Source organism: Myxine glutinosa, chromosome 4, assembly GCF_964187855.1.
Source record: "Myxine glutinosa chromosome 4, kmMyxGlut1.1, whole genome shotgun sequence".
In the NCBI taxonomy this organism is placed as follows: domain Eukaryota; kingdom Metazoa; phylum Chordata; class Myxini; order Myxiniformes; family Myxinidae; genus Myxine; species Myxine glutinosa.
Window position 1 is genome coordinate 38214531 of NC_136264.1, and position 22555 is coordinate 38237085.

Below are 22555 nucleotides of genomic sequence, written 5' to 3' on the forward strand. Positions count from 1 at the left end.
ATATGGCTGCCATACCACGTGACATATGACCTTAAAAAATGTACACTCTGCATATGTATGGGTAGGGGATCACGTTTGTGAAGTTTCGTGTTGATCGAATAAGGTTTGTTTTTTTATCAAAGATGGCTGCCAAACCACGTGACATATGACGCCATCATTTTCAAACTATATGCAACAGTGATGTTGGATGATATTTGTAAAATTTCACATCAATAGGGCAAGCGGTTTCAGATATAATTATTTAATATTTTTCTTCAATCCAATATGGCTGCCACACCATGTGACCAATGATGTTTTCATGATCATCTTTTAATTGTCATGCCTAGTCAATGATACAAGTAAAGTTTCGAGTCAATCGATTTGGTGGTTTGGGAGAAGACGTTTTTATAATATTTTAGGTTAAATCCAATATGGCTGCCAAACCATGTGACCTATGATGTCATAAATTTAATATATCAATACAAATGGTTCATACATCATGTGCAGGCAATTTCAGATTTTTAGGATAAGGAATTCGATTATAACATTTTGGGCTGGTATGACACTTCACCTATGACATCATTATCATGCTTTTGTTCCCTATTGAGAGTACTTGTCAATGTGCCAAGTTTCAAATTTTTTCCATTGAGCAGTTTCCGAGAAAAAAAAAAGCAATTATTTGCGTTTAATCCAAGATGGCTGCCATACAACGCGACCTATGACGTCACAAATATCATAAAAAACATTCTGCATGGGTGTCACTCCTACCATGAAAGTTTCGTCTCAATCGAGCATATGGTTGCTTAGAAAAATGAGGTTTAGCCTGGACGGACGGAAGGACGGACAGACGGAAGGACGGAAGGACGGACCGACAACCCAAAAACATAATGCCTCCGGCCACCTTCAGGGGCGGAGGCATAAAAAATGGTTTATTGGAATAAAATATGGGGATAAGGGCACACATATAGAATATGTTAATGTCGTCCATCTGTCTGCCAATCCCACGCTGAAACAGAAATGCTCCTCAAAAAGTACAGGTGTGTATGCCATCCTTAGGATGGACGTTAAACTGGACATCCCATCTGCCAGCATTCATTGGTGGACGTTAACGATCCCACGGAATTCTTCACAAAGAGTAGGCAAGTTATCGCCAGCACTATGAACAAATTCCAAATTCCTGCCTTAACCTACAGAAAGCAGTGCGTCAGATGCACAGCCGCAACCTCAGCCAATGATACTACCCCACAGCCATGTGCTGCATACAAACGAATAATAAAGGTATGGTACTGATAACTCGGTGAGAATTATTCACAGGCAAATCCCATGCGACAATGGATCGAGGTGTACCCAAGGCAACGTCTGTGGTGACATCGTAACAAAATCGAAGTAATTTAACTACATGGACAAATGAATCCAGTAGAGAGATTAATTTAATTATTAAATGTTAATGCTACAAACATTAAAGCAGCAGGTTGGCCTTACCATAGCAAATCCTACGTCTGCCTTCTTCAAGGCGGGCCCATCATTGGTTCCATCTCCAGTGACAGCCACAACCTGTCGCTGCGGACATGCTTTGCTGTCAATGATTCCTGTAACAAATCATAAATAGCCGAAGTCATCATATCTGCATGTAGCTGTCAGTGAACAACTGACAAGGCAAATGTTTAGGCCAACATCAATCGACTTCACATTCTCACCTTCTGCTAAATGCTGGTTTAAAATTGGGTTGGCCTATTTAATGTTCCGATCTGAAATTACAGCTCATGATGGATACTAGGATCACCCTGGTGTTGGCTTAGGCCCTTAGCGGTTAGGGTGCCGGCTTGGGATCCTAGGATCCTGCGTTCAAATCCCGGTCAATCGCTGAATTAACGCCAGATGGGTTGACTCAATTCACTGGTTCAGTACCAGTTCACTGGTAATTCCCTGTGTGTCGCAAGAGGTGACTAACAGGGTTGGTGGTAGGAAGAGCATCCGGCCGTAAAACATTGCTTCAAAAAGGGGACCACGGTGCCCGAAAAAGGCCAACCCCTACTCTGCGGGGAAAAATGGCCTCTAAATGCGGTTCTTTTCTTTTCTTTTGATAGATAAACAGCAACATGCATTTTAAGGCCATTTTCCCTGCTAGAGCGGGGGTTAGCCTTGCGGTCCCCAATCCCCATGACAATCTTCTCCGTACCAGTTCACTGGTAATTCCCTGTGTGTCGCAAGAGGTGACTAACAGGGTTGGTGGCAAGAAGCGCATCCGGCCGTAAAACATTGCTTCAAAAAGGGGACCATGGTGCCTGAAAAAGGCCAACCCCTACTCTGTGGGGAAAAATGGCCTCTAAAGGCGGTTCTTTTCTTTTCTTTTGATAGATAAACAACAACAACATGCATTTTAAGGCCATTTTCCCTGCTAGAGCGGGGGTTAGCCTTGCGGTCCCCATGACAATCTTCTCCGTACCAGTTCACTGGTAATTCCCTGTGTGTCGCAAGAGGTGACTAACAGGGTTGGTGGCAGGAAGAGCATCCGGCCGTAAAACATTGCTTCAAAAAGGGGACCACGATGCCCGAAAAAGGCCAACCCCTACTCTGCGGGGAAAGATGGCCTCTAAAGGCGGTTCTTTTCTTTTCTTTTGATAGATAAACAACAACAACAACATGCATTTTAAGGCCATTTTCCCTGCTAGAGCAGGGGTTAGCCTTGCGGTCCCCATGACAATCTTCTCCATATTGCCCTATTTTCTGCATCTCTCCTTGTTAACCCCCTTGCCCGCATTTCTTCTTCCACCATCTTTAGCCAAGTCTTTCTCGGTCTTCCCCGTCCTCTACTTCCTTCTACATTAATTTCCATCACTCTTCTCAACCAGTCACTTTCATCCTTCCTCAACACATGACCAAACCATCTCAACCTGTTCCTCTTCACAGCATCAATCACAGGCAATATTCCCATCATCTTTCGCAATTCATCATTTGTCTTCCTCTCTCTCAACGATACTCCAGACATCCATCGAACCATTCGCATTTCCACCCTTTCCAGCCTTCGTTGCTGCTCTACGTTCATTACCCATGTCTCGCTCCCATAAATCATAACACTTCTCACACATGCAGCATACACCTTTCCCTTCAGCTTCAGCGACACTCCCCTCCTCATCTGCACGCCACTCAGTTCCCGAAACTTCTTCCATGCACATCGCATTCGAGCAACCGTTGCCGAGTCTGATCCACCTTCTCCATTCAGCATGTCTCCGAGGTAGCAAAATGTTTTCACACCTTCCAGCTTCACGCCGTCTCCAAGATGCAACTCAACATTTCCTCCATCTGCAGCTCCCTCTGTGCACACCTTACATTTGAATGTAGCTGCCACACTGGTAAATGACCCTCTCAGACCACTACATTTTTGTTGAACCCACTCAGCGCACATTGTACATTGAATGGAGTTCACTCCGACACCCTTCCTGCACACAGCACACGGCCACTTACCAGTTCTTTCCACCTCACCACATGCTTTACCACTTGCCATCACCTTCGTCTTTCCAATATTCACCTTCAGACCTTTTGTCTCCATACATTCCTTCCACTTGTTCATCTTTTCCTTCAGTCCATCCATACTTTCCGCAATCAACACGAGATCATCTGCATACAACAACTCCCACGGTAAACCCTCCTTTACGTTCTGAGCCAGCACCTCCATCACAGCTACAAATAGTAATGGACTTAGTACTGACCCCTGATGCACTCCCACCTTCACCTCAAACTCACCACTGTTCCCGTCCTTCGTCCTTACAGCTGTGCGCGCTCTTTTATACATTGCCATCACTACTCTGATCAACCATTCCTCCACTCCTAACTTCCTCAATGCCCATGTCAATACTTTGCGTGGAACCCTATCGAATGCTTTCTCCACATCAACAAACCCAAAAAAACAACTTCTTCCTCTTCTCCATGTACTTCTCCTGCAACTGCCTCACAATGAAAAGCGCGTCTGTCGTTCCTCTTCCTGGCATAAATCCAAACTGCATTTCGTCGATCTTCACTTTCTTCCTTATCCTCCTCTCCAACACCCTTTCCAATACCTTCATTCCATGCTCCAATAACTTTATCGCTTGGTACGAGCCACACTCCAGAGGGTCACCTTTCCCCTTGTATAGAGGGACAAGGGTACTCAGTTCCCAATCCACTGGAATGCGGCCTTCTTTCACCACCAGATTACAGATCTCTGTCATTCTCTTCACACCCCAACTTAATGCTGCCTTCAACAGGAAGTGCATGTGCCCACAACTCAAGTGCCCACAACTCCCGTCGGCCCTCCCGCTTTTCCACTCTTCATTGCTTTTATCGCTTCCTCAACTTCCTTCTCAGTTATCTTCTCTGCCGGTCCTAAAACTGGGTTACTCTCTATGTTGCCATCCCATTCATTCTCTGTATTCAACAGCATTTCCATATATCTTTTCCATCTTCCTTTAATTCCATCTGGGTCGACAACGATTTGTCCCACTTCATCCTTCAAGCAACTCACCCCCATCACATCACACCTCTCTTTCGCTATCTGCTTTGCAATCCTGAATACTGCTTTCTGACCCTCTTCCGAATCCAAGCGTTCTCCGAACATTTTCCTACATGCCTCCTGCGCCTTTGCTACCTCTTTCTTTGCAGCCTTCCTGGCTGCCTTATAACTTTCATGCTCTGCTGTTTCTGCTCCTGTACCCTTCGCCTTCTGCCACTCCTTGAACTTCTTCCTCTTCTCGTCAATCCTCTTTCCAACTTCATCATCCCACCACCATGTTTCCGAGTGCCTCGGTGGTCCTTTTGTCCATCCACATACCTAACCAACGGCTCCCAACAGACTAGCTTTCATTGACATCCAACCACTTTCAAGCTCAACCACATCATCATCTACCCTAATCAGCCTCTCTTTTAATGCCTCCCTTACTGTCACCTCTTTCAACCTCCACACCTTCATTCTCGGTTGGTACTTCACCAGCCGAGCTCTCCTCGCACCTTTCACCCTTATGTCGCAGACAACCAAGTGGTGCTGTGAAACAGCCTCCTCCCCCGGGATCACCTTTGTGTCCCGGAGGTGTCCCCTATCTCGCCTACGCACCATCAGGTAGTCAACGGTTGTCGTCGACCCACCTGACGTGTATGTAACAAGCTTATTATCCTCTTTCTGGGACTGAGTATTACAAATCAACAAATCAGCTCCATCAGCAAACTCCAAAATCCTGTCACCTTCTCCATTTCTCACATCATATCCGTAACCCCCATGAACTCCCTCAAAACCATCCATACTCCTTCCCACATGTCCATTTAGGTCTCCTCCTACCACAACAACTTCCTCATCTTTCACATTTTCCATCAGCTTCTCTATCGCACACCAGAACTTGTCCTTCTCTTCATCGCTTCGACCAACCTGTGGAGCATATCCCGAGATGACGTTCACAAAGAGCTTTCCAATCATCATTTTCACCATCATCAACCTATCACTCACTCTGGTCACACTCACCACACTGTCTACAAACTCCTCAGAAAACAGGACACCAGCACCATTCACGTCCTCCAGGCACCCTTGCCACATAAACTTGTATTTCTGTCCCTGCCTACCCTTCACCATTCTCACACCACTTCCCTTCCATCTCGTCTCTTGCACACAACATATGTCCACTCTTCTTCTGACCAATACTTCCACCACTTCTCCTGATCTCCCTGTCATTGTCCCTACATTCCATGTCCCAAACCTCAGAAACCGATCTCCACTTCGGGCTGCACCCTGCCCATATGTACTTGTAATTGTCATGGTTCTCTTTTTGAGGCAATGTTTTTATGGCCGGATGCCCTTCCTGACGCCAACCCTCTTAGTCGTCTCTTACGACACGCAGGGATACGGTGTACCTATTCTGACCAGGGTACACACTGGGAAACGTTTAACACATGGAAATTCTGGGGGGGGGGGGGGGGGGGGGTGGGGGTGGGAGGGCGGCATCAGCATCACGGCTGCGGTTTAAACATATTCCAACAATATCCAAACAGAACCATGAAAACCATGAAAAACAATCTGGAAAAAGTCTCCAAGCGAGAACGTGGATTTGAGAAAGAAGAAGCAGAGGCGGAAGAAAAACGAGATACAGGGGGGCGGGGCTCAATTCGAGACGAGGAGGAGAGCGAACAAGCACGTGTCCGGGAGGAGAGAAAGAATCAATATAGAATTCTTTGTCTATCCGTTTGTCCTGTTTTTAAAAACGCCGGACAAAGGGTAAGATGCCTGCGAGAGGCAGGGGGGAGAAAATAAAATCAAAGAAACAAGCAAATACTATGAAGGAAAGAACTTAAACTCACAAAACACCGACGGGGGGAAGGGAGCCCGGAAAGACCAGGCCGCGCACGACGCGCGAATAAAAAACGACCAATCACACACAAATCCGCAACAACCACAAAACCAAAACTAAACAGAAACACACAACAACACACACACACAACAAAACAACCAGCGGAAACCCGACAAAGACACGAATGGGAAAACACTCAAACTTCGATGCCGTGGAGAGCTTGAAGCAAGCCTCGTCGCCCGAGGGACCGGAAGTCGAGAGCTAGTCGAGAAACAAAGAGTTTCTTTTGATAGATACTAGGATCAAATACCAAAAACGGGTTAATCGTCCCCTTTCGGTACATAAAGGTGAGGCTCATGGAAGAGCAAGGTGAGAGAAGAAAGGTTATTGTCTTATTTGCAATTCAAATTTGAGGTGTATTTTATTTAGTGCAGAACACATTCCAATCATCGTTTATTAATAATAAAATTTTGTGCAATGACTGCTCGTATTTACCCGTAGCAAGTTATACAGGCAGCGACATTTGTAATAATGGTTAGAATAAAATTAAGATGGTGTTGAAGGAGCTGGGCTCCAACGCGAGTTGAAAGAATTGACGCGACCAAAGATGGAAATTCGTCCGAGTAGGTTTAATAAATGTATCACACTCGGGTACTCTGAAAAGCCCGTTTATCGGGCAGCAATATATATACACATTTATGTCGGGAAGTTTGCCCGGCAAAAGCTATACCGGGCATGCCCGGGTATCAAGGGCGAGCCTTGGAAAGGCGAGTCTGGACCTGCCCGGGCGTGTTTGGCTGCGGCCTGGCAAGTCGAGGCTGGGCGTGCCCGGGCGCTCTGGACGAGCACTGGAAAGGCGATAGCGGGCATGCCCGGACGCTCTGGGCGAGCCCTGGAAAGGCGATAGCGGGCATGCCCGGACGCTCTGGGCGAGCCCTGGAAAGGCGATAGCGGGCATGCCCGGACGCTCTGGGCGAGCCCTGGAAAGGCGAGAGCGGGCATGCCCGGGAAAGACGAGACCGGGCGTGCCCGGGAGGTTCGGGCGTGCCCGGGAACAGTGAGTCCGGGCATGCCCGGGAGAGGCGTGTCTGGCCGTGTTCTGGCCGGTGCAAGGCGATTGTGTGCATCCAGCGGTAACCGCTACAGTGTATTGCATTCATTAAGATGAGGTATTAAGCATTCCTTGTAAGTGAAAACATCAATCCAGGTGAAATCTACAGAGACTTGTTGCAAAATTTGGTGATATATACCGTATTTTGCGATGTATTAACCACGACCGTTTATTAACCGCACCCCTGTTTTTCATCCTCAATAAATAATAAATATTTTTTGATCATTTTATTTTCTGATCGAGATCGAAATACGTTTGTACATTAACTTTGTACAGGACGAGGTAACAAGAGGTATCGACATACTTGCTCCCAAGTCCACTTAATTTGGGTATTCCCATCCAGGTAGGTATTCCCGTCAATCATTCTTCACTCCTGTTTGTCAATCAATCAGAATTGCCAGGAATGTGATCACACGTCGGGGTTACCGTGCAAAAATGTGCAGCCGAGATCGCTTGTACTTCCATAGTTTTACATAATTATGAAAGCTCTAAAGTCTAAACGTTCCCTGGTATATAAAATATAGATCTAGTGGTATGTGTAGGACAATTGGAATATCATGGAAATTCAGCATCGATTGTTTTTAACTGTTTTTTTTCTTTCTATAATTGTGTATTAACCGCACCCCCAAATTTTAACTTTTTTGCCGATAAAAAAGCGCGGTTAATACACCAGAAAATACGGTATATCTTTCACATAATTGTGGGTTTAAATGGGCCAGTGAATTGTTGAGTGATCCTGGGCATCCTCACAAGCAACCAACTACCGTCACTCAAGCAGACAAAAGTGTTGCACAACTATTTTTGGAGGATTGGTAAACGTAAAATTGAGGAAGACTTGGATGTTGGTGTTGGAAATGTGAAAACAATTATTTATTCCCATTTTTAATTCAATACAGTTTGTGTAAGGTGGGTACCAAAAGTCTGTTTCCATCCGTGAGCTGTCCAGAAATAAGTATACTCAGATCTTGGCTTTTTATATAGCCCTGTCACTCTCAAAAAACAATTCCATTTATTTTTGGAAATTCTTCCAATTCCATTCCAAATCACCCTAACAGTTCATCGGACTTGGTGGTGGAATATTTTGAGAGGTTTGCCTCAAAGCAGAGGTTTGGGAAGTTCGAAATAATTTTGCAGAAACTTTACACTCGTCTTGTGATTTTTTTCATCTCTTCAAACCACTCAAAAGAATCTGGGAGGACTGAAGCTTATGAATAACGAAGAAGAAGCATGTGTTCCGAAATGGCTGAAAACTTGTCCAAAGGATGTCGCCACGGGTGGGATTAAGTGTTCGTGTAACAGGGGAAATTTATTCAGAAATAGGTGGCGTTTCATCAACGACGCTGTATTTTCCGATTTTCAAGAATTAAAAAAAAAATCCTTGGAGAAGAAAAAAAAATCCTTGAATATAAAAAATGAGGAGAGGAGAGCAGGTGAACAATGGAAATACACAAATGATATCAATGCTGAAGAACATGAGCTACAAATTGGGAAGGGGCCAAAGTCAGCAAAGAGAGAGAAGCTTATTGGTGAATATAGGGAACAAAATGAGGAGGTGTTGATGGAGCTGATCAAAACAGGCTTGGAAACAACGGTTTTGACAATATGAGAGTTGCAAGAATGTTGGAAATCAATCAAAGAAGGGGTTGGAGGATCAGACAGATTTATCAACGTTCGATGTATCATTGCTAGCTGCAGTAGAAAGTAGCAAAGATCAACTGAATGAGTAATGAATTAACAATTGATTTACAACAGTACATCAGGATGTGAACATCCTAAAAATAAAACGAAAATAAACAAACTACATACTCCTTGATTAATACAATACAAAAATACTATGAGGCATCATCTAATTCCAAACTTTGCATTAGAATTAAGTTACATCAGTTGTTTCTTCTTGAACACAATAGTGTAACTTTAATCAGAATAGAAAAAAAAACGTTTCACTTCTTTTTTCGTTGGTCCTTAATCGAGTTGAGATAAGTCAATACAAACAACAGAATGCAATTTAGTTGTTATCCTAGCCAGGGGAGAGGGTATTGCATTTGAGTCCACTTGTTTGTCCACTCAAATCATGAGTATGTGTATTACTTACATTAGACCCTTTAGAATGCTAGGACACTTTCACAAGCCTTTACAACCCTGAGACCCATTAAGACCATGAAGAACCACAAAGACACTAAGACCCTTAAGACCCCCAAGACTCTCAAGACATTTTAAGACACCTAAAACACTTAATAATAATAATAATAATTCATTTATTTTGTATAGCGCTTTTCAAGAAGCCCAAAGGCGCTTTGACAGAGTGGAAAACATAATGCATAACAATACATGAAAACAACAATTGCAAAAAGACAAGAATCAATAGGGAAATATTTAAAGCAAAAGGAGGGAGAAGGAGAAGAGATAGTCAGGGGTTAAATGCTGTGGGTTGAATGTGGAATGCAGTGTTGAACATGTGGGTCTTTAGTGATGTTTTGAATGTGGTGAGTGAGGAGGAGTCTCTGATGGTGTGAGGTAGTGAGTTCCAGAGGGTGGGAGCAGCGATGGAGAAGGCCCTGTCCCCCCAGGATCTGAATTTGGTCCGGATGGAGGGGGTCAGGAGGTTGGTATCAGCAGAGCGGAGGTTGCGGGTGGGAGTGTGTCTGGAGAGGTCTGTCTGGAGACTTTAGACCCTTTATAGCCCTAACATCCTTTAAGACCCTGGAGAACCCCAAAAAAACCCGAATAACCAAAAGACACAGAGGACCCAAAATACCCTGAAGTCCCAAAAGACGCAGGGTCCCAAAAGGCCCTTAAATACCCTGGAGACACCAAATACACAAAATAGCCCAAAGACTCAAAAGACCCCGAATACACAAAATAACCAAAATACCCCAAAAGACCCAAAAGGGCCCAAATACCCAAAAGATCCGTAAAAGCCCAAAGACACGCGAACATGACCCAAAAGACCCCAAAGCTCCTTAAAGACCCAGAAGACCCTAAAAGACCCTTAAAGACCCCATAGACCCAGAAGACCCAGAACCCCAAAAGACCCCAAGAAGCCAAAAGGCCAAAGACACAGAGGACCCAAGGACAAAACCACCCATGTCCTGTCCTGGTGAGAGTCTGCAATCTCTGATTGCTCTTTCTTGTTTCTGATTGCAATCATTGCCCTGAAAATCTTATCCATGAGGCCGTTTGGTTCATGAAAGTTCTCCTGGATAATACATTATTATTTTGTGTTGAATACCGTTAAAACTATTACACAATACCTGTCTGTTATTTAACAAGATTCAATGAATGCCATTTCAAGAACAGACTGCAGCTGGTGCATGCTCTTGTGAACATGGCGTTCCTTCCACAAACCACCGTTTAGAGGCCATTTTTCCCTGCAAAGCGGGGGTTGGCCTTTTCGGGGACCGTGGTAGTTGTTGTTTTTTTTGGTCCCCTTTTTGAAGCAATGTTTTACGGCCGGATGCCCTTCCTGACGCCAACCCTTTTTGCCGCCTTCAACGACAAACAGGGAATTACCAGTGAACTGGTACTCAATTAGCCGACCTCGGAAGGATGACAGGCTGAGTCAACCCCCCTGGCGTTAATTCAGCGATCGCCCGGGATTCGAACCCAGGATCCTAGGATCCTAAGCCGGCACCCTAGCCGCTAGCCCAACACGATGGGCACCAACACGTTCCTTCCACAGATGACCGGAATTAAATGGGGATCACGCCTGAACGGTATTTAGTGTGTGCCCATGTTTTGTATGTGGTATAAACCTGTTTGTTATCAATCTTAGAATTAACACCAATTTAATCCCCAGGGGTTCTCAATAATCTAAATTGTCATCATACAGCAAGTGTGGTCGTAACTGGCACTCTTGAGAAATACAAATAATTTAATGGGAGCACAAGACAACAGATGAAGAGAATCAATCAATCAATCAAAAGAATCAATCAACGGAATCAAGAGACAAAGGCATGACAATAAATAATCACAATGCAGCCAGACCCCATTTGCAGGCCCAAAATTGGAAAATTCACGGTTCATAACATGTGACCCGCTTCTACATTCGCCGCCCTGTGCTTTGTGTATTCGCGAATTTTGCGGGAGCAAAAACACATCTTCCACCAGCCACGCATGACCTGTTTCTACATTCACGGCACTGTGCTTCGCGTTTTCGTGGTTTTTCGCGGGCACAAAAGGTATTTCTTCCACCAGCCGCGAACATGACGGTTATAAAATAATGCTTCATCACCCACGCAAAGCATTTGTCACCAGCTGCGTAAACCATTTTCCATGGGTTGCACACATAACTGTTCGAAAAGCATCTTCCATGCGTCACACATAAAGCAGCTGTACGTGCATAAAAGACATCCTCAGCCACCATCCCTCAGCACCGAAACCCCCCCACAAACAATGGGCACACTACCCAAACATCCTCCATCTACTCAGAACCACTGCACGAGTACTTATGTGCAGCAGGTCCTGGGTTTCATTCTTTATTTTCGTCCCGCTGCCTTCACCGACTGCGATTCCTCGTGATCCTGAACTTTTGCGCACATCGTTTGTCCCACTGTCTTGACCTACTGTGATTCCCCGTGCTCCTGAACTTTTGCGCACATCATTCGTCCCATTGCAGAATCATTCATTGCAGAAAATAGGGCAAAATGGAGAAGATTGTCATGGGGACCGCAAGGCTAACCCCCGCTCTATCAGGGAAAATGGCCTTAAAATGCATGTTGTTGTTGTTGTTGTACTCGTCCCACTGTCTTGACCTACTGTGATTCCTCGTGCTCCTGAACTTTTGCGCACATCGTTCGTCCCACTGTCTTGAGCTGCTGCGATTCCTCGCTCTCGTGGACTTTTGCACACATTGTTCGATAATGGGTTCTAAGTGTACGAGTAGTGCAGGAGATGTGTCTGCTCCCTAGAGGCAGAAAAAGGTCATGAGCCTGAGCCAGAAAGTAGAGCTGCTCAACTGACTGTCAAGAAGTGAGAGTGCGGCCTACGTGGGCAGTCATTATGGCTTCAACGAGTCAACTGTGTGCTACACGAAGAAGAACGAGGAGGCAATTCACGGAAGTGTTGTCACGAGCGCAGTACCCATCACCAAAGTGGTGACCCAGGTCAGGGACATCCACATCGAGGCAAGGAAGAAGGCATTAAATGTGTGGGTAGAGGACAATTCCCAAGAAGAACTTGCCTTTAAACAGACCTCTGATTCATCAAAAGGCAAAGCGAATGGACGATTGTCTGGCTGGCACGGGTGGTGATGCAAACAAGAGTGATGCGTGTACGAGATGACCTCAGTTCCTTCCGCGCTAGTAGGGAATGGTTTCACCACTTCAAGGAGCGGTACGGTCTCAAAACTGTAAAGCTCACAGGTAAGCATGCCTCAACGGACAACGAGGCAGCTCAAAGTTTCCCTGCTCAACTCACAAAGCACATTGAGAAGAAGGGGTATGTACCGGAGCAGGTCTTCAACACAGATGAGAATGGCCTGTTTTGGAAAGAGATGCCAATGTGAACTTTTATCTTGAAGGGATATACAAAGGGGACAGCATCGAGGTTCAAGGCTGCAAAGGATGGGGTATCTCCTTCTTCTTTGTGCCAACGACAAAGGGGACTGCATGATTAAACCCATGATGCTGTACTGTGTCCTACACCCGTGTGCTCTCAAGCGCAAAAACAAGCACACTCTGTCAGTATTTTGGAGGACCAACAAAAAGGCGTGGGTAACAGCTGCCATCTTAATGGATTGGTTTCACAACTGTTTTGACCCTCAAATGGAGACGTACCAGTCAGAAAAGAACCTTTCCTTAAAGGTCCTGCTGGTGGACAATGCTCCTGGCCATCCTGAAGGGTTGCAGGTGGCCCATTCAAATGTCGAGGCCATCTTCCTTCCACCCAATGCCACTTCCCTGATTCAGCAACTCGACCAAGCGGTGATTTCAACGTTTAAAATGTATTATACCCATCACACCTTCCTCGCATCTTGGATGCTATGGAGTCTGACTCTGGCATGACCATCAGGAAATGTTGGAAGGAGTTTAACATAGCCCACTGCATCAGCACCATCATACTCGCTGGACGAAATCAAAGCCTCCATCATCAATGCTTGCTGGCACAATCTATGGCCACAGGTAGTAGAAAGACTTCAGGGGTTTTCCCGACACCACTGAAGAGAGGCGGACAATTTCTGGGTTGGCACGGAAGGCGAGAGGGGAAGGCTTCAACAAGATGCAGCCTGAGGAATTGGAGTATCTCATTGCCTCACATGGTGAGGAGCTGCCTGAGGAGGAGTTGAAGGCCATCATTAAGGCCTCCGAGGATGAGGAGGAGAACAGTGAAGAGGAGGAAGAGGAGGAAGAGGTGGTGAGGCACAACCTGACCAAGTTCCTGGCTGAGGTGCTGCAGGATACGAAGTCAGTCGCTGACTGGTTACAAGATGCCGACCCATCGTTGGAGTGGTACCTCTGGTTCAAGACGGGGTTGGAGGATGTTTTGCTGCCATACAAAGAGCTGCGCAGAAACCTGCAGCAATCAGCAAAGCATCTCGTGATCACCCATTCTTTTCAGCTGACCCCTCCAAAGCAAATTCAGCTCCCTCACCTACATTCCTTTCGGTGCAGGACTCATCAGCACCCTCGCCTGCGTCCTTGTCAGAGGAGTTCATTGAGTTTACTGGATTTAAAAGAATCACCATCAGCATCATAATGATCATCAACAAAAATTACTTAATACTGTATACACCATATCTTCAATTAAAAAAAAATGGAAAGGGTCTTCTTCTTCTTCTTCTTTTTTTACTTGTAAGCATTTTGAATGAAACTGTAGTCCTTTAAATTCATTTTCGTAAAGTTTTTCAATTTTCACTCATGAATCACGAACAGCCAGGAACCTAACTATCCCCCTATTTTCCAGTGGAAAGAATGCCTGGAAGCTACCTCGCAACTGGTCCCAACACGGTTCAACCAGGCAGACGGGTGGCAAAACATCTTTAACCTCTCTAGTCTAAAACTGGAAAGGACCAGTCTCTTACATAGGTCATACATCAGTTATCCCTAACACCTGTCCTTATTACAGGCTCAAAAGTAAAAAACAAAAAACAAAATACAAATGGTATTGAGGCCTTGAATTCTAACTACAGACCACTACCCCATAAACAAAACAATACCTTTCACAAGGGTGTGCTTGTCTGTAGGAGAGGAACGAGCAAGCACACGCAGTTTGGGCCAGACGTCATCCAAAAGTTTTTGATCAACCTAGAATAGAATATTTCACACTTCATTTAGAAATATATTTGGGAATGAGGTATCTTTTAGCTTTTATTGGAATCAATATAGATAGATAAAGCAAAAGTTTAAGCACCAGCTTAATTGTACCCAAGTAGAATCAGCATACAAATGTTCCAACTGAGATTACGGCTTATGAATGAAAGTGTGACATCAGCTGTCAAATAAACTACTTTCGACACACATCTCATATACACCCCTCCTCCACATACACACGCACCCATATATTTGATTGATATAGCACAACAAATATCTACCCCCCCCCATCCCCCCACCCCCTCACCTCTTTCTCTGCACAGCAAATTTTGATGTCTACTTTTTTCAATAATTTGAGCTATTCCAAATATTGGTACATCTATCTATAATTCCAGTAATCTCTGTGTGTATGTGTGTGTGTCTGTGTGTGTGTGTGTGTGTGTTTGTCTGTGACCGCTGTTTCTCGACAACCACGGGTCCGATCTAATTGAAACTTGCCAGATATATTGCTGGGGACCTGAGGATGTGCCTTTTCAAGGTTTGAAATTAATCGGACAAGTGGTTCCCAAGGTATGGTCACCGTACTCGCAAGCCGTTCGCTTTGGCTTTGCGAATGGACCAAACCATTTCATGTAAATAGAGGGGGGGGGGGGGGGGGGTTCTACCGTACTCGCAAGCCGTTCGCTTTGGCTTTGCGAATGGACCAAACCATTTCATGTAAATAGAGGGGGGGGGGTTCTGTGGTCGTTACTGCCACGTGGTTTCAAAGTTTTTTTTTGTTGTTGTTGTTTGCACGCATGTTTTTTTGCACCCACGTACGGGCACGCCCTAGTGTTTATAATTCGATGGGTTCATTGGTACCACACAATGGTAAAAAGTATATTCATGGGTACTAGACAACGGTAAAATATAATTTTGGGTATACAAAGTCGAGGCTCATAGAGCAGCTATCAGAATGGATCAGAACATAAGACCAAAAAGAACAGCGTAAAGAGGGGGAGGGAAGAGCACAATAAAAGCAGGGTGGAGGCATAAACTAGAGGGAGATTTGGACAAATAACAGATGTGGGGAAGAATGAGGGGTAGGGAAGCATGCACAAGGTGGACAACATGGATACAGAAGCAAACTCTCAGAAAGGATTCACTGGAAATTTAGAAGGAGGTGAAATTGGAGAGGGTAAACCGGTGGTAGAAAAAAAAATAATGCTTTTGGATGGGGGATGATCTGAGATGGTGGAGAGCAGACGTTTTGAAGATCTGGAGGGAAAAATAAGATTGAGGAAAATGTCGAAGTTGGTTTTACAGGTAGGAAAAAAAAGAAGAACAAATGAGTGGATGTTCCTGGATTTTGGGAGTTTCACCAGAAGAGGGTTTATGGTGGACCACATGTGCCCTGCAGGAACCTGGGGGAACAGTGCACAGAAAGAGCAGAGGGTACAAGACCAGAAATGAGGTGATAGAAAACAGAGAGACCACCGACCTGACTGTGATGTGAAAGTGATAGGCCTGTCGACTCAGCTTAATCATGGGAGATTCCAATAGTCTTGAACACCTTGGTTCCTACCGTGTCAAGCTGAGCAAGGTATGGGACGGAGGCGCTACCCCATCGGGGAGAAAAGTGCTTCATCGTGCTCCATCATGCGGCAGATGAAGGCCTTGCAGGTGCATTAGTCCAGATGTGCCAAAGAAGGACTTTGCACGACAGAGGATGCCCAGACTGGCTTTGGAGGCCAACTTAGAAATGCAATTTGCCAAAGATAGGTCATTGCTGATAGTGCGGCCCAAAGGTTTTAACGACTGAACTTCTTCAAGAAGATTGTTAAGAAAGTAGATGGGAGGGTTTGCCAGATGGTCTTTTCAGAAAGAAAGAGTGAGTCTGAGATCTGTCAGGTTTGAAATACATATTCCAAGTGCTTGACCAGCTTGTGATTCTCTTGAGGTCTGAGGAGAGGAAAGAGGCTGCTGCCTGCCTATCTAAAGGAAGAGGGATGTTATGGCAGAGGTTGGGGCTATCAGTCAAGAGATAAAGAGGATTTTCCAGAGAATCAGAGAGATCGCTGATGAAGATTAGGAATAGGATGGGCCTTGGGTTACTCCAGTCTACAAAATTGCCTTGGGGTACTCCAGCCATGACAGAGAGAGGAGATAAGAGTTTCGTTGAGAGACACTCATTGGCTATGAGAGCAAAGGAAGTCAGTAGGCCATTTGCGGATTTGGCCTTTGATGCCTTGGGCAGATTGATTAGGAGAGCAAGGCGGATTGCCAGACTGTATTGAAAGCTCTATTTTCGATATATACTGTATATATCTAGGCAGCACTGACCTCACATCTGATATTGAGGGCCTCTATCCATTGTTGGGAGAGCAGAAGCAGCATGTTGGTGTTGTTGATTCATATGCAGTCTGTAGTTACTGGTTGCATCACTTTCTGGAAGCGCAGCTGTGCTGTTGATACGGTGCACCCAATACAGGTAAGCTGGTATTCATTTTGCCAACCTCGTAATGTGACAGGCTGAGTCAAACCACCTGGTGTTATTTCAATGGCATCACAGGGATGCACACAAGACCGTAATATGTTATGCCAGTCACGTTAACCGTTAAGCCAACACCAGGCTTGTGAAGCAGCATGTTCAAGGTCAGCAGAGCAGAAAGAGGATGTGGAAGAGCAGCACAGCCAATTTCTAGGACATGTGAGGTGATGCCGTCCGGTTCAGTTGCAGAATCAGAGTCAAGAGTTAGCAGAAACTTCTCCATCTTCTCAGGCGCAAAAGACAAAGTTCAGGAGCAGTTGGGTACGCCTGGATAAGGTGGGTAGAGAGAGCGAGGAGTTGTGGAAAAAATTTGGAAGGAAACATAGAATTGAGGCATTCAACCTTCTCACAAGCTGAGTCGACTGTGCTGCCATTTGAAGAGAAGGGAGGGATGGAAATGGGGAGCATACACCAGAGACATGCTTCACAAGGTGCCACCAGGTTTTAGAAGAGGGAGACCAGTTTGAAAGTTCATTCTTGAGGTTAGGCAGATGTTTTATGGCTCTCTTGAGTGTGAATACACACTTGTTGTGGGCTTTGTGAAATGATCTGAGATTGCCTTTGGTTGGGTTTGCCTTCCAGGAAGAGAAGACAAGTTGTTTCAAAGCAACTGCCTACAAGCAGGATTGAGTGGATCATGCATGGGAAAAGGGTATGAAAACTGGAGACAAGATGGGGATGAATCTGTGCATAAGAGAGGTTTCTGTTGTAGAATTCCCAGTCCAGAAGTGAAATGGCTTCTTACAGGCCCGACCAATTTGCTTGAGTGAACTGCCAGATTCGCTGGCACTGAGGCAGCTCTCTGTGAGTAGCCAAATGAAACTTTGACTTTTGAACTGTTGACTTTCACAAACATATGATTAGATAAACCAATTGGAGCAGAGGGTGACCAAGAGATATTTAAATGGAAGTTGGTCATCACCAAGTCCAGAAGGGAGGATTTGCCACAGACAAATCTGAGTGGGAAAGTTCACAGATCGAGTCAGTCCCATGGAGTCACAAAAATCCTTTGCTGGAGTGCCATAGCTGGTGAGAGAGGTACCAACACCCAGCCATGGTTGCATGGTGACAAGTGAAATTGCCACAAATGAGGAAGAGACAGTTGGGATGAGTGGGTAAAGGTTTATCCATGTTGTCTGAGAGAGAGAGATGTAGAGGAGTTGGCACTGTTAGGAGGATGGCACAATACACAGACTAACAAAAGGTGGCAGTGGAGGGGAAGTCATAGCCAGAGGTACTCCTGGAGGTTGGGAGGTATAAGGTCAGGACAAGGGCAGTGGGAAATCGCGTTATTGATGTAAAGAGCAAATCCACCATTCGGGCGTAGTCCAAGTCAATCAAATCGGAGGAGACAGTAACCGGGGCAAAACACTAAGGAGTTGGGGAATGTCCTGTGGGAGGAAGGATTCTGTTAAGCAGATGATGTCTGGTTTATCAGCAGTGGCCTGGATTGAAAGATCTGCCCGGTGAGAACAGAGACCTCGGATGTTTGAGGTCTGCACAATGACCACACAGTGACTGGGGAGAAGGTTGTTGGCAGGGTGCAGGAAAGTAGAAAGGAGCTAGGGAGGTGGGGTGAGATGAGCTGTGAGGAGTGGGACAGGAGCTGAAAGGGTGCGGCTCGGAGGGTGCGGGGCATGGGGGAAGCCAGGAAGTGTAAGGACAATGGGGAAGCCGAGAGCAGGCGGGATGAGGGGGAAACCAAATGCAGGCGGGACGAAGGGATAGTCAAGAGCAGACGGGGGACGAAGGGGGAGCCAAGAGCGAGGGGGACGAGGGGCTACCTGAGAGTGGGCAGGATGATGGGGTAGCCAAGAGCTGGTGGGATGAGGGAGAAGCTAAGAGGGGGCAGGACGAGGAAGAACCCAAGGGGGAAGAGGGTGTGGGGGAGATAGGGGAAGGTCAGGAAATGAGAGATGGTCGGGCCATGTGAGGGTGTAGGTATATCGAAGAGGGTAGGTAGATGGGGATGTGAAGAAGTGGAGGGAAGAAGGAATATGGAGGGAGGAGGGGAAAGCCTGGAGATGGGAGGAGGTGGGGCAAAGGGGAATATGCAGGGTGATGGAGAAACTTTGAGTGGGTTGGGTGAGGGGAAGCTTTGAGGGGTGATTGCAGAAAATGGGGACATTAAGTGGAGGGATGCTAAAGAGGATGGGGGGAGGGCACAAAAAGGGGTGGAGTTGGAAGGATGCAGCCATGCAGGAGAAGTGCGGGAAGGATTCTGACATGGAGCGGTTTGACACTGTTAAAGGACATGAATTGGGATTTAGTGGAAAAGGACAGATTTTGAATACTTTGAGGAGGCTGTTTTGAACTTTGGTAGAGATAACCTACCTGGTCATTCAACATATTGACAGCACATTTCAGGACTAAAATGGTGAGCCCTTAATTAATCACTAGATTTTCTTTTTACTTTTACATTCTCTGGAGTGGCCATCATTATTTTTTTTTTAACAAGTATCTCACTGCTAACAGCCACCATCTGTCACTTTAATGAGAATAATTTTGAACAATGGCAGAAGTGTTATCATTTGTTGCACCCAAATTTACACTTCTGCAAATAACACCAACAATTTTAAATGGAATGTATTACTTAAGAGCATGAATTCCCAATGCTTTTGGCAAGTAGGACCACTTAACAGGTGAGGCATTGTGTGGCAGGCCGCATAATTACATTCATGTTTAATTAAATAACCTTGTGTCCAATACTCGGCATTCATTTGTGGAAACATGGGCTCAAAAGTTGTTGTCGCAATCTGAAGAATTGAATGAAGGTGATCATCAGTCAGCATCAGACTTTGCTCACGATATTATACCTTCCTGCTAATTTTCATTGAATGAAGCCATTTTTTGGCCATACCACATCTACCAACTTATTAATACAATCTTTCATCAACTCACCATCACTAAAAGGTTTGCAATTATTTGCAATTATAGGAGCCACAAAGTAGCTCACCTGCATAACAGCTTCATTTGCTTGACAACTTTTAAAAAACAAACTGCTGACACAAGTTCTGTAGGCAACTGTTCCAGTTTTCACTTTAACCAATTGTCAATAGATGCGCCATTGTATCTATGATTTGTCTCATAATGATGCTTCACGTTGAAATCTTTCATCGCAGTTCTTGGTTGTTTACAGAAGAACAGCAATACATTTTCATATCGTTTTTGTTGGACAACCAAGTAACCATCGCTCTTTTCTTTCAATTTCCTCTTCACGTCATCAATACAACGACTTTCTTTATGTCCAGGCTCTCGGATTTAAAGCGTTCCCCAGTGTATGGTCTACAATAGCACTATGGTGCGATGGCGGGCCAGAAACAAAATGGAAAGGCGATACCCCCAAGTTGTTCTTGTTGTAATGGTCCAACTTAGAGGAGCCAAGTCTTTTCTTTGCAAGAGAATATCGGAAAAGCATTTGTAAATTTTAGGCTACGATGGGGCACAGACATTTACTTCACAAGACGCATTTGGCTTGCGCTTTGAAACTACTACTTTGAAGTGACATATCTATTTTACAGGTAAGAATACATAACCATGAGTGCAGGGGTTGGAAGGATTTGGGGGGTGGAAGTGGGGAAGTGGGGGAGTGGAGGAGACAGAGGTGCAACCAAGGCAGAATGGTCGGGATCACACACCTCTCCATCTTTATTCCTAATTCTTTTGTTGAATTCCTTGCCATCCATCACGAGAAATTCATCTTGATTATTCAAAATCCCGCATTTGACAGAAATGGCCCGTGCAGTATTTACATTATCTCCAGTAACCATTCTTACGGTGATACCTGCACGCTGGCACATTTTGATGGCTGCTGGCACCTGCAAACAAGACAACAAACCAAAAAATGTACGCATGAGTATTGCGTTTCAAGACACGATCAAAAGCATGACCCAAAGTTTTTGTTTATAAATAACATAATGCATGTACAATTGTACAGTGCACACTTTCAAACTGAGGGCTCTCTCCAGGGTTGAAGAAAGTTCATAATGCAACAAACACCCACATCAGAAATAAATTATCAGAATTTAATGTACTCAACACAGTCCTACAAGTAGCATAAGAACAAGTCACATTTATACTCTTACTATTTACACCTGATTTACAGTGAAACAAATTTGTGATCATCAGCCAAAAAAGGAAGACTTCTTCATTCTATTGATAAAGACCTGCATAAGATGAAAGGGATGAGCATGCAAAAAATTTTTTTTTTTTAGCTCATTTGGCCCTGGGACAGACAGATATTTTGAAAGGGGACCCTAATGGTCTCGGGTCATTCCAAGTGGAGAAAATCCTCTGAAGTCCAAGAAGAATGCTGTTCTGGCACAAAAGTACTCCAGATATGGTTGAAGAGCTATTTGGGTTGAAAGTTAGAATTATCTTTTCTGCAAATTAGTTTTGCGGACGTTCACATGAGCTATACAAAATCTAGGCCATGGGATAGCGAGCGAATTATCCTCAACTGTAGACAGGAGGAAGCAACATCCAGTTATGGTGTTAGTTAACTGGCTGTTGCTTCCTAGCTACAGCTGGCCATGAAATAACAAGTCAAACACACACAAGCATAGAGTTGTGGAGTCCTGAAGTGGGGTGGGACGGCCCGAAAATTGCAGGACCAGCAACGTCATGTGCTCCCTTCTGCCCTATTTGTATCTGTGAATAATCAGATTGGTCCCGTTTAATTATACTTTCTTGTCTTCCATTATACCCCTGTTCATTTTAAGTAAACTATTATTTATCAGAAACGTTTTGCCACCTTCTGCCTTCCCACATGACCAAACGCCAGTCTCGCTTTTATTTGACGGATCTTTGGGGATTGCAAATGGTTCAATGTTGCAGTTCAAACCAGAACGACATGTGGTGCAGAGCATACCTCTGCCAGGTTGACCAGTTTACGTTTTGTATCTCACTGATAGGTCGGATCTGGATCCCGAACTGAACCAAAAGCTAATGGGCTTGTTGTTGTCGTCACTTATCAACTCATCCACAAAGTTCTGTCATATGTCATCCACAAATTTTTGAAATATAATGTTACATACAGTTTTTGGCTCTATCATTCAACGGTGAAGAATCACTTGTACAATTTTAAAAATTCTCTTAAATGGATCCGGATTTTCACCAAAATCGAATCGATTCGGCCTTGTCACACCCAAATTGTTCACTAAGTTTCGTCCGAATCTGTCCACATCCGAGATATCATACTCACACAGACAGACAAATGAAAAAAATCACTGAGCGACACTTGGCAGAAGAGAACACGGTAGAATGGCACTGGGAATTTGTTAGAAATTTGGCCTGTGTTGATCTTTTGGCCGACACTACTGGTCACAAGTTTTAGAACACCTCAATTTTTCCAGTTTTTATTAAAATTTACGCAGTTTAA

The 22555-nt window shown here is 44.9% G+C and overlaps 1 protein-coding gene across 2 annotated transcripts in view; it reads right to left on the minus strand.

Moving 5' to 3' along the window:
* LOC137424589 (plasma membrane calcium-transporting ATPase 2) overlaps window positions 1-22555 on the minus strand; it is a 361066-nt gene that overhangs the window by 62737 nt on the left and 275774 nt on the right. For both annotated transcript variants that reach the window (XM_068112185.2, XM_068112187.2), the window contains exons 15-17: window positions 20814-20993; window positions 14552-14639; window positions 1462-1568 (exon numbers count right to left, since the gene is read on the minus strand). In XM_068112185.2, coding sequence (XP_067968286.2) covers window positions 1462-1568; window positions 14552-14639; window positions 20814-20993 — 375 coding nt within the window. The remainder of the gene's footprint in view (window positions 1-1461; window positions 1569-14551; window positions 14640-20813; window positions 20994-22555) is intronic.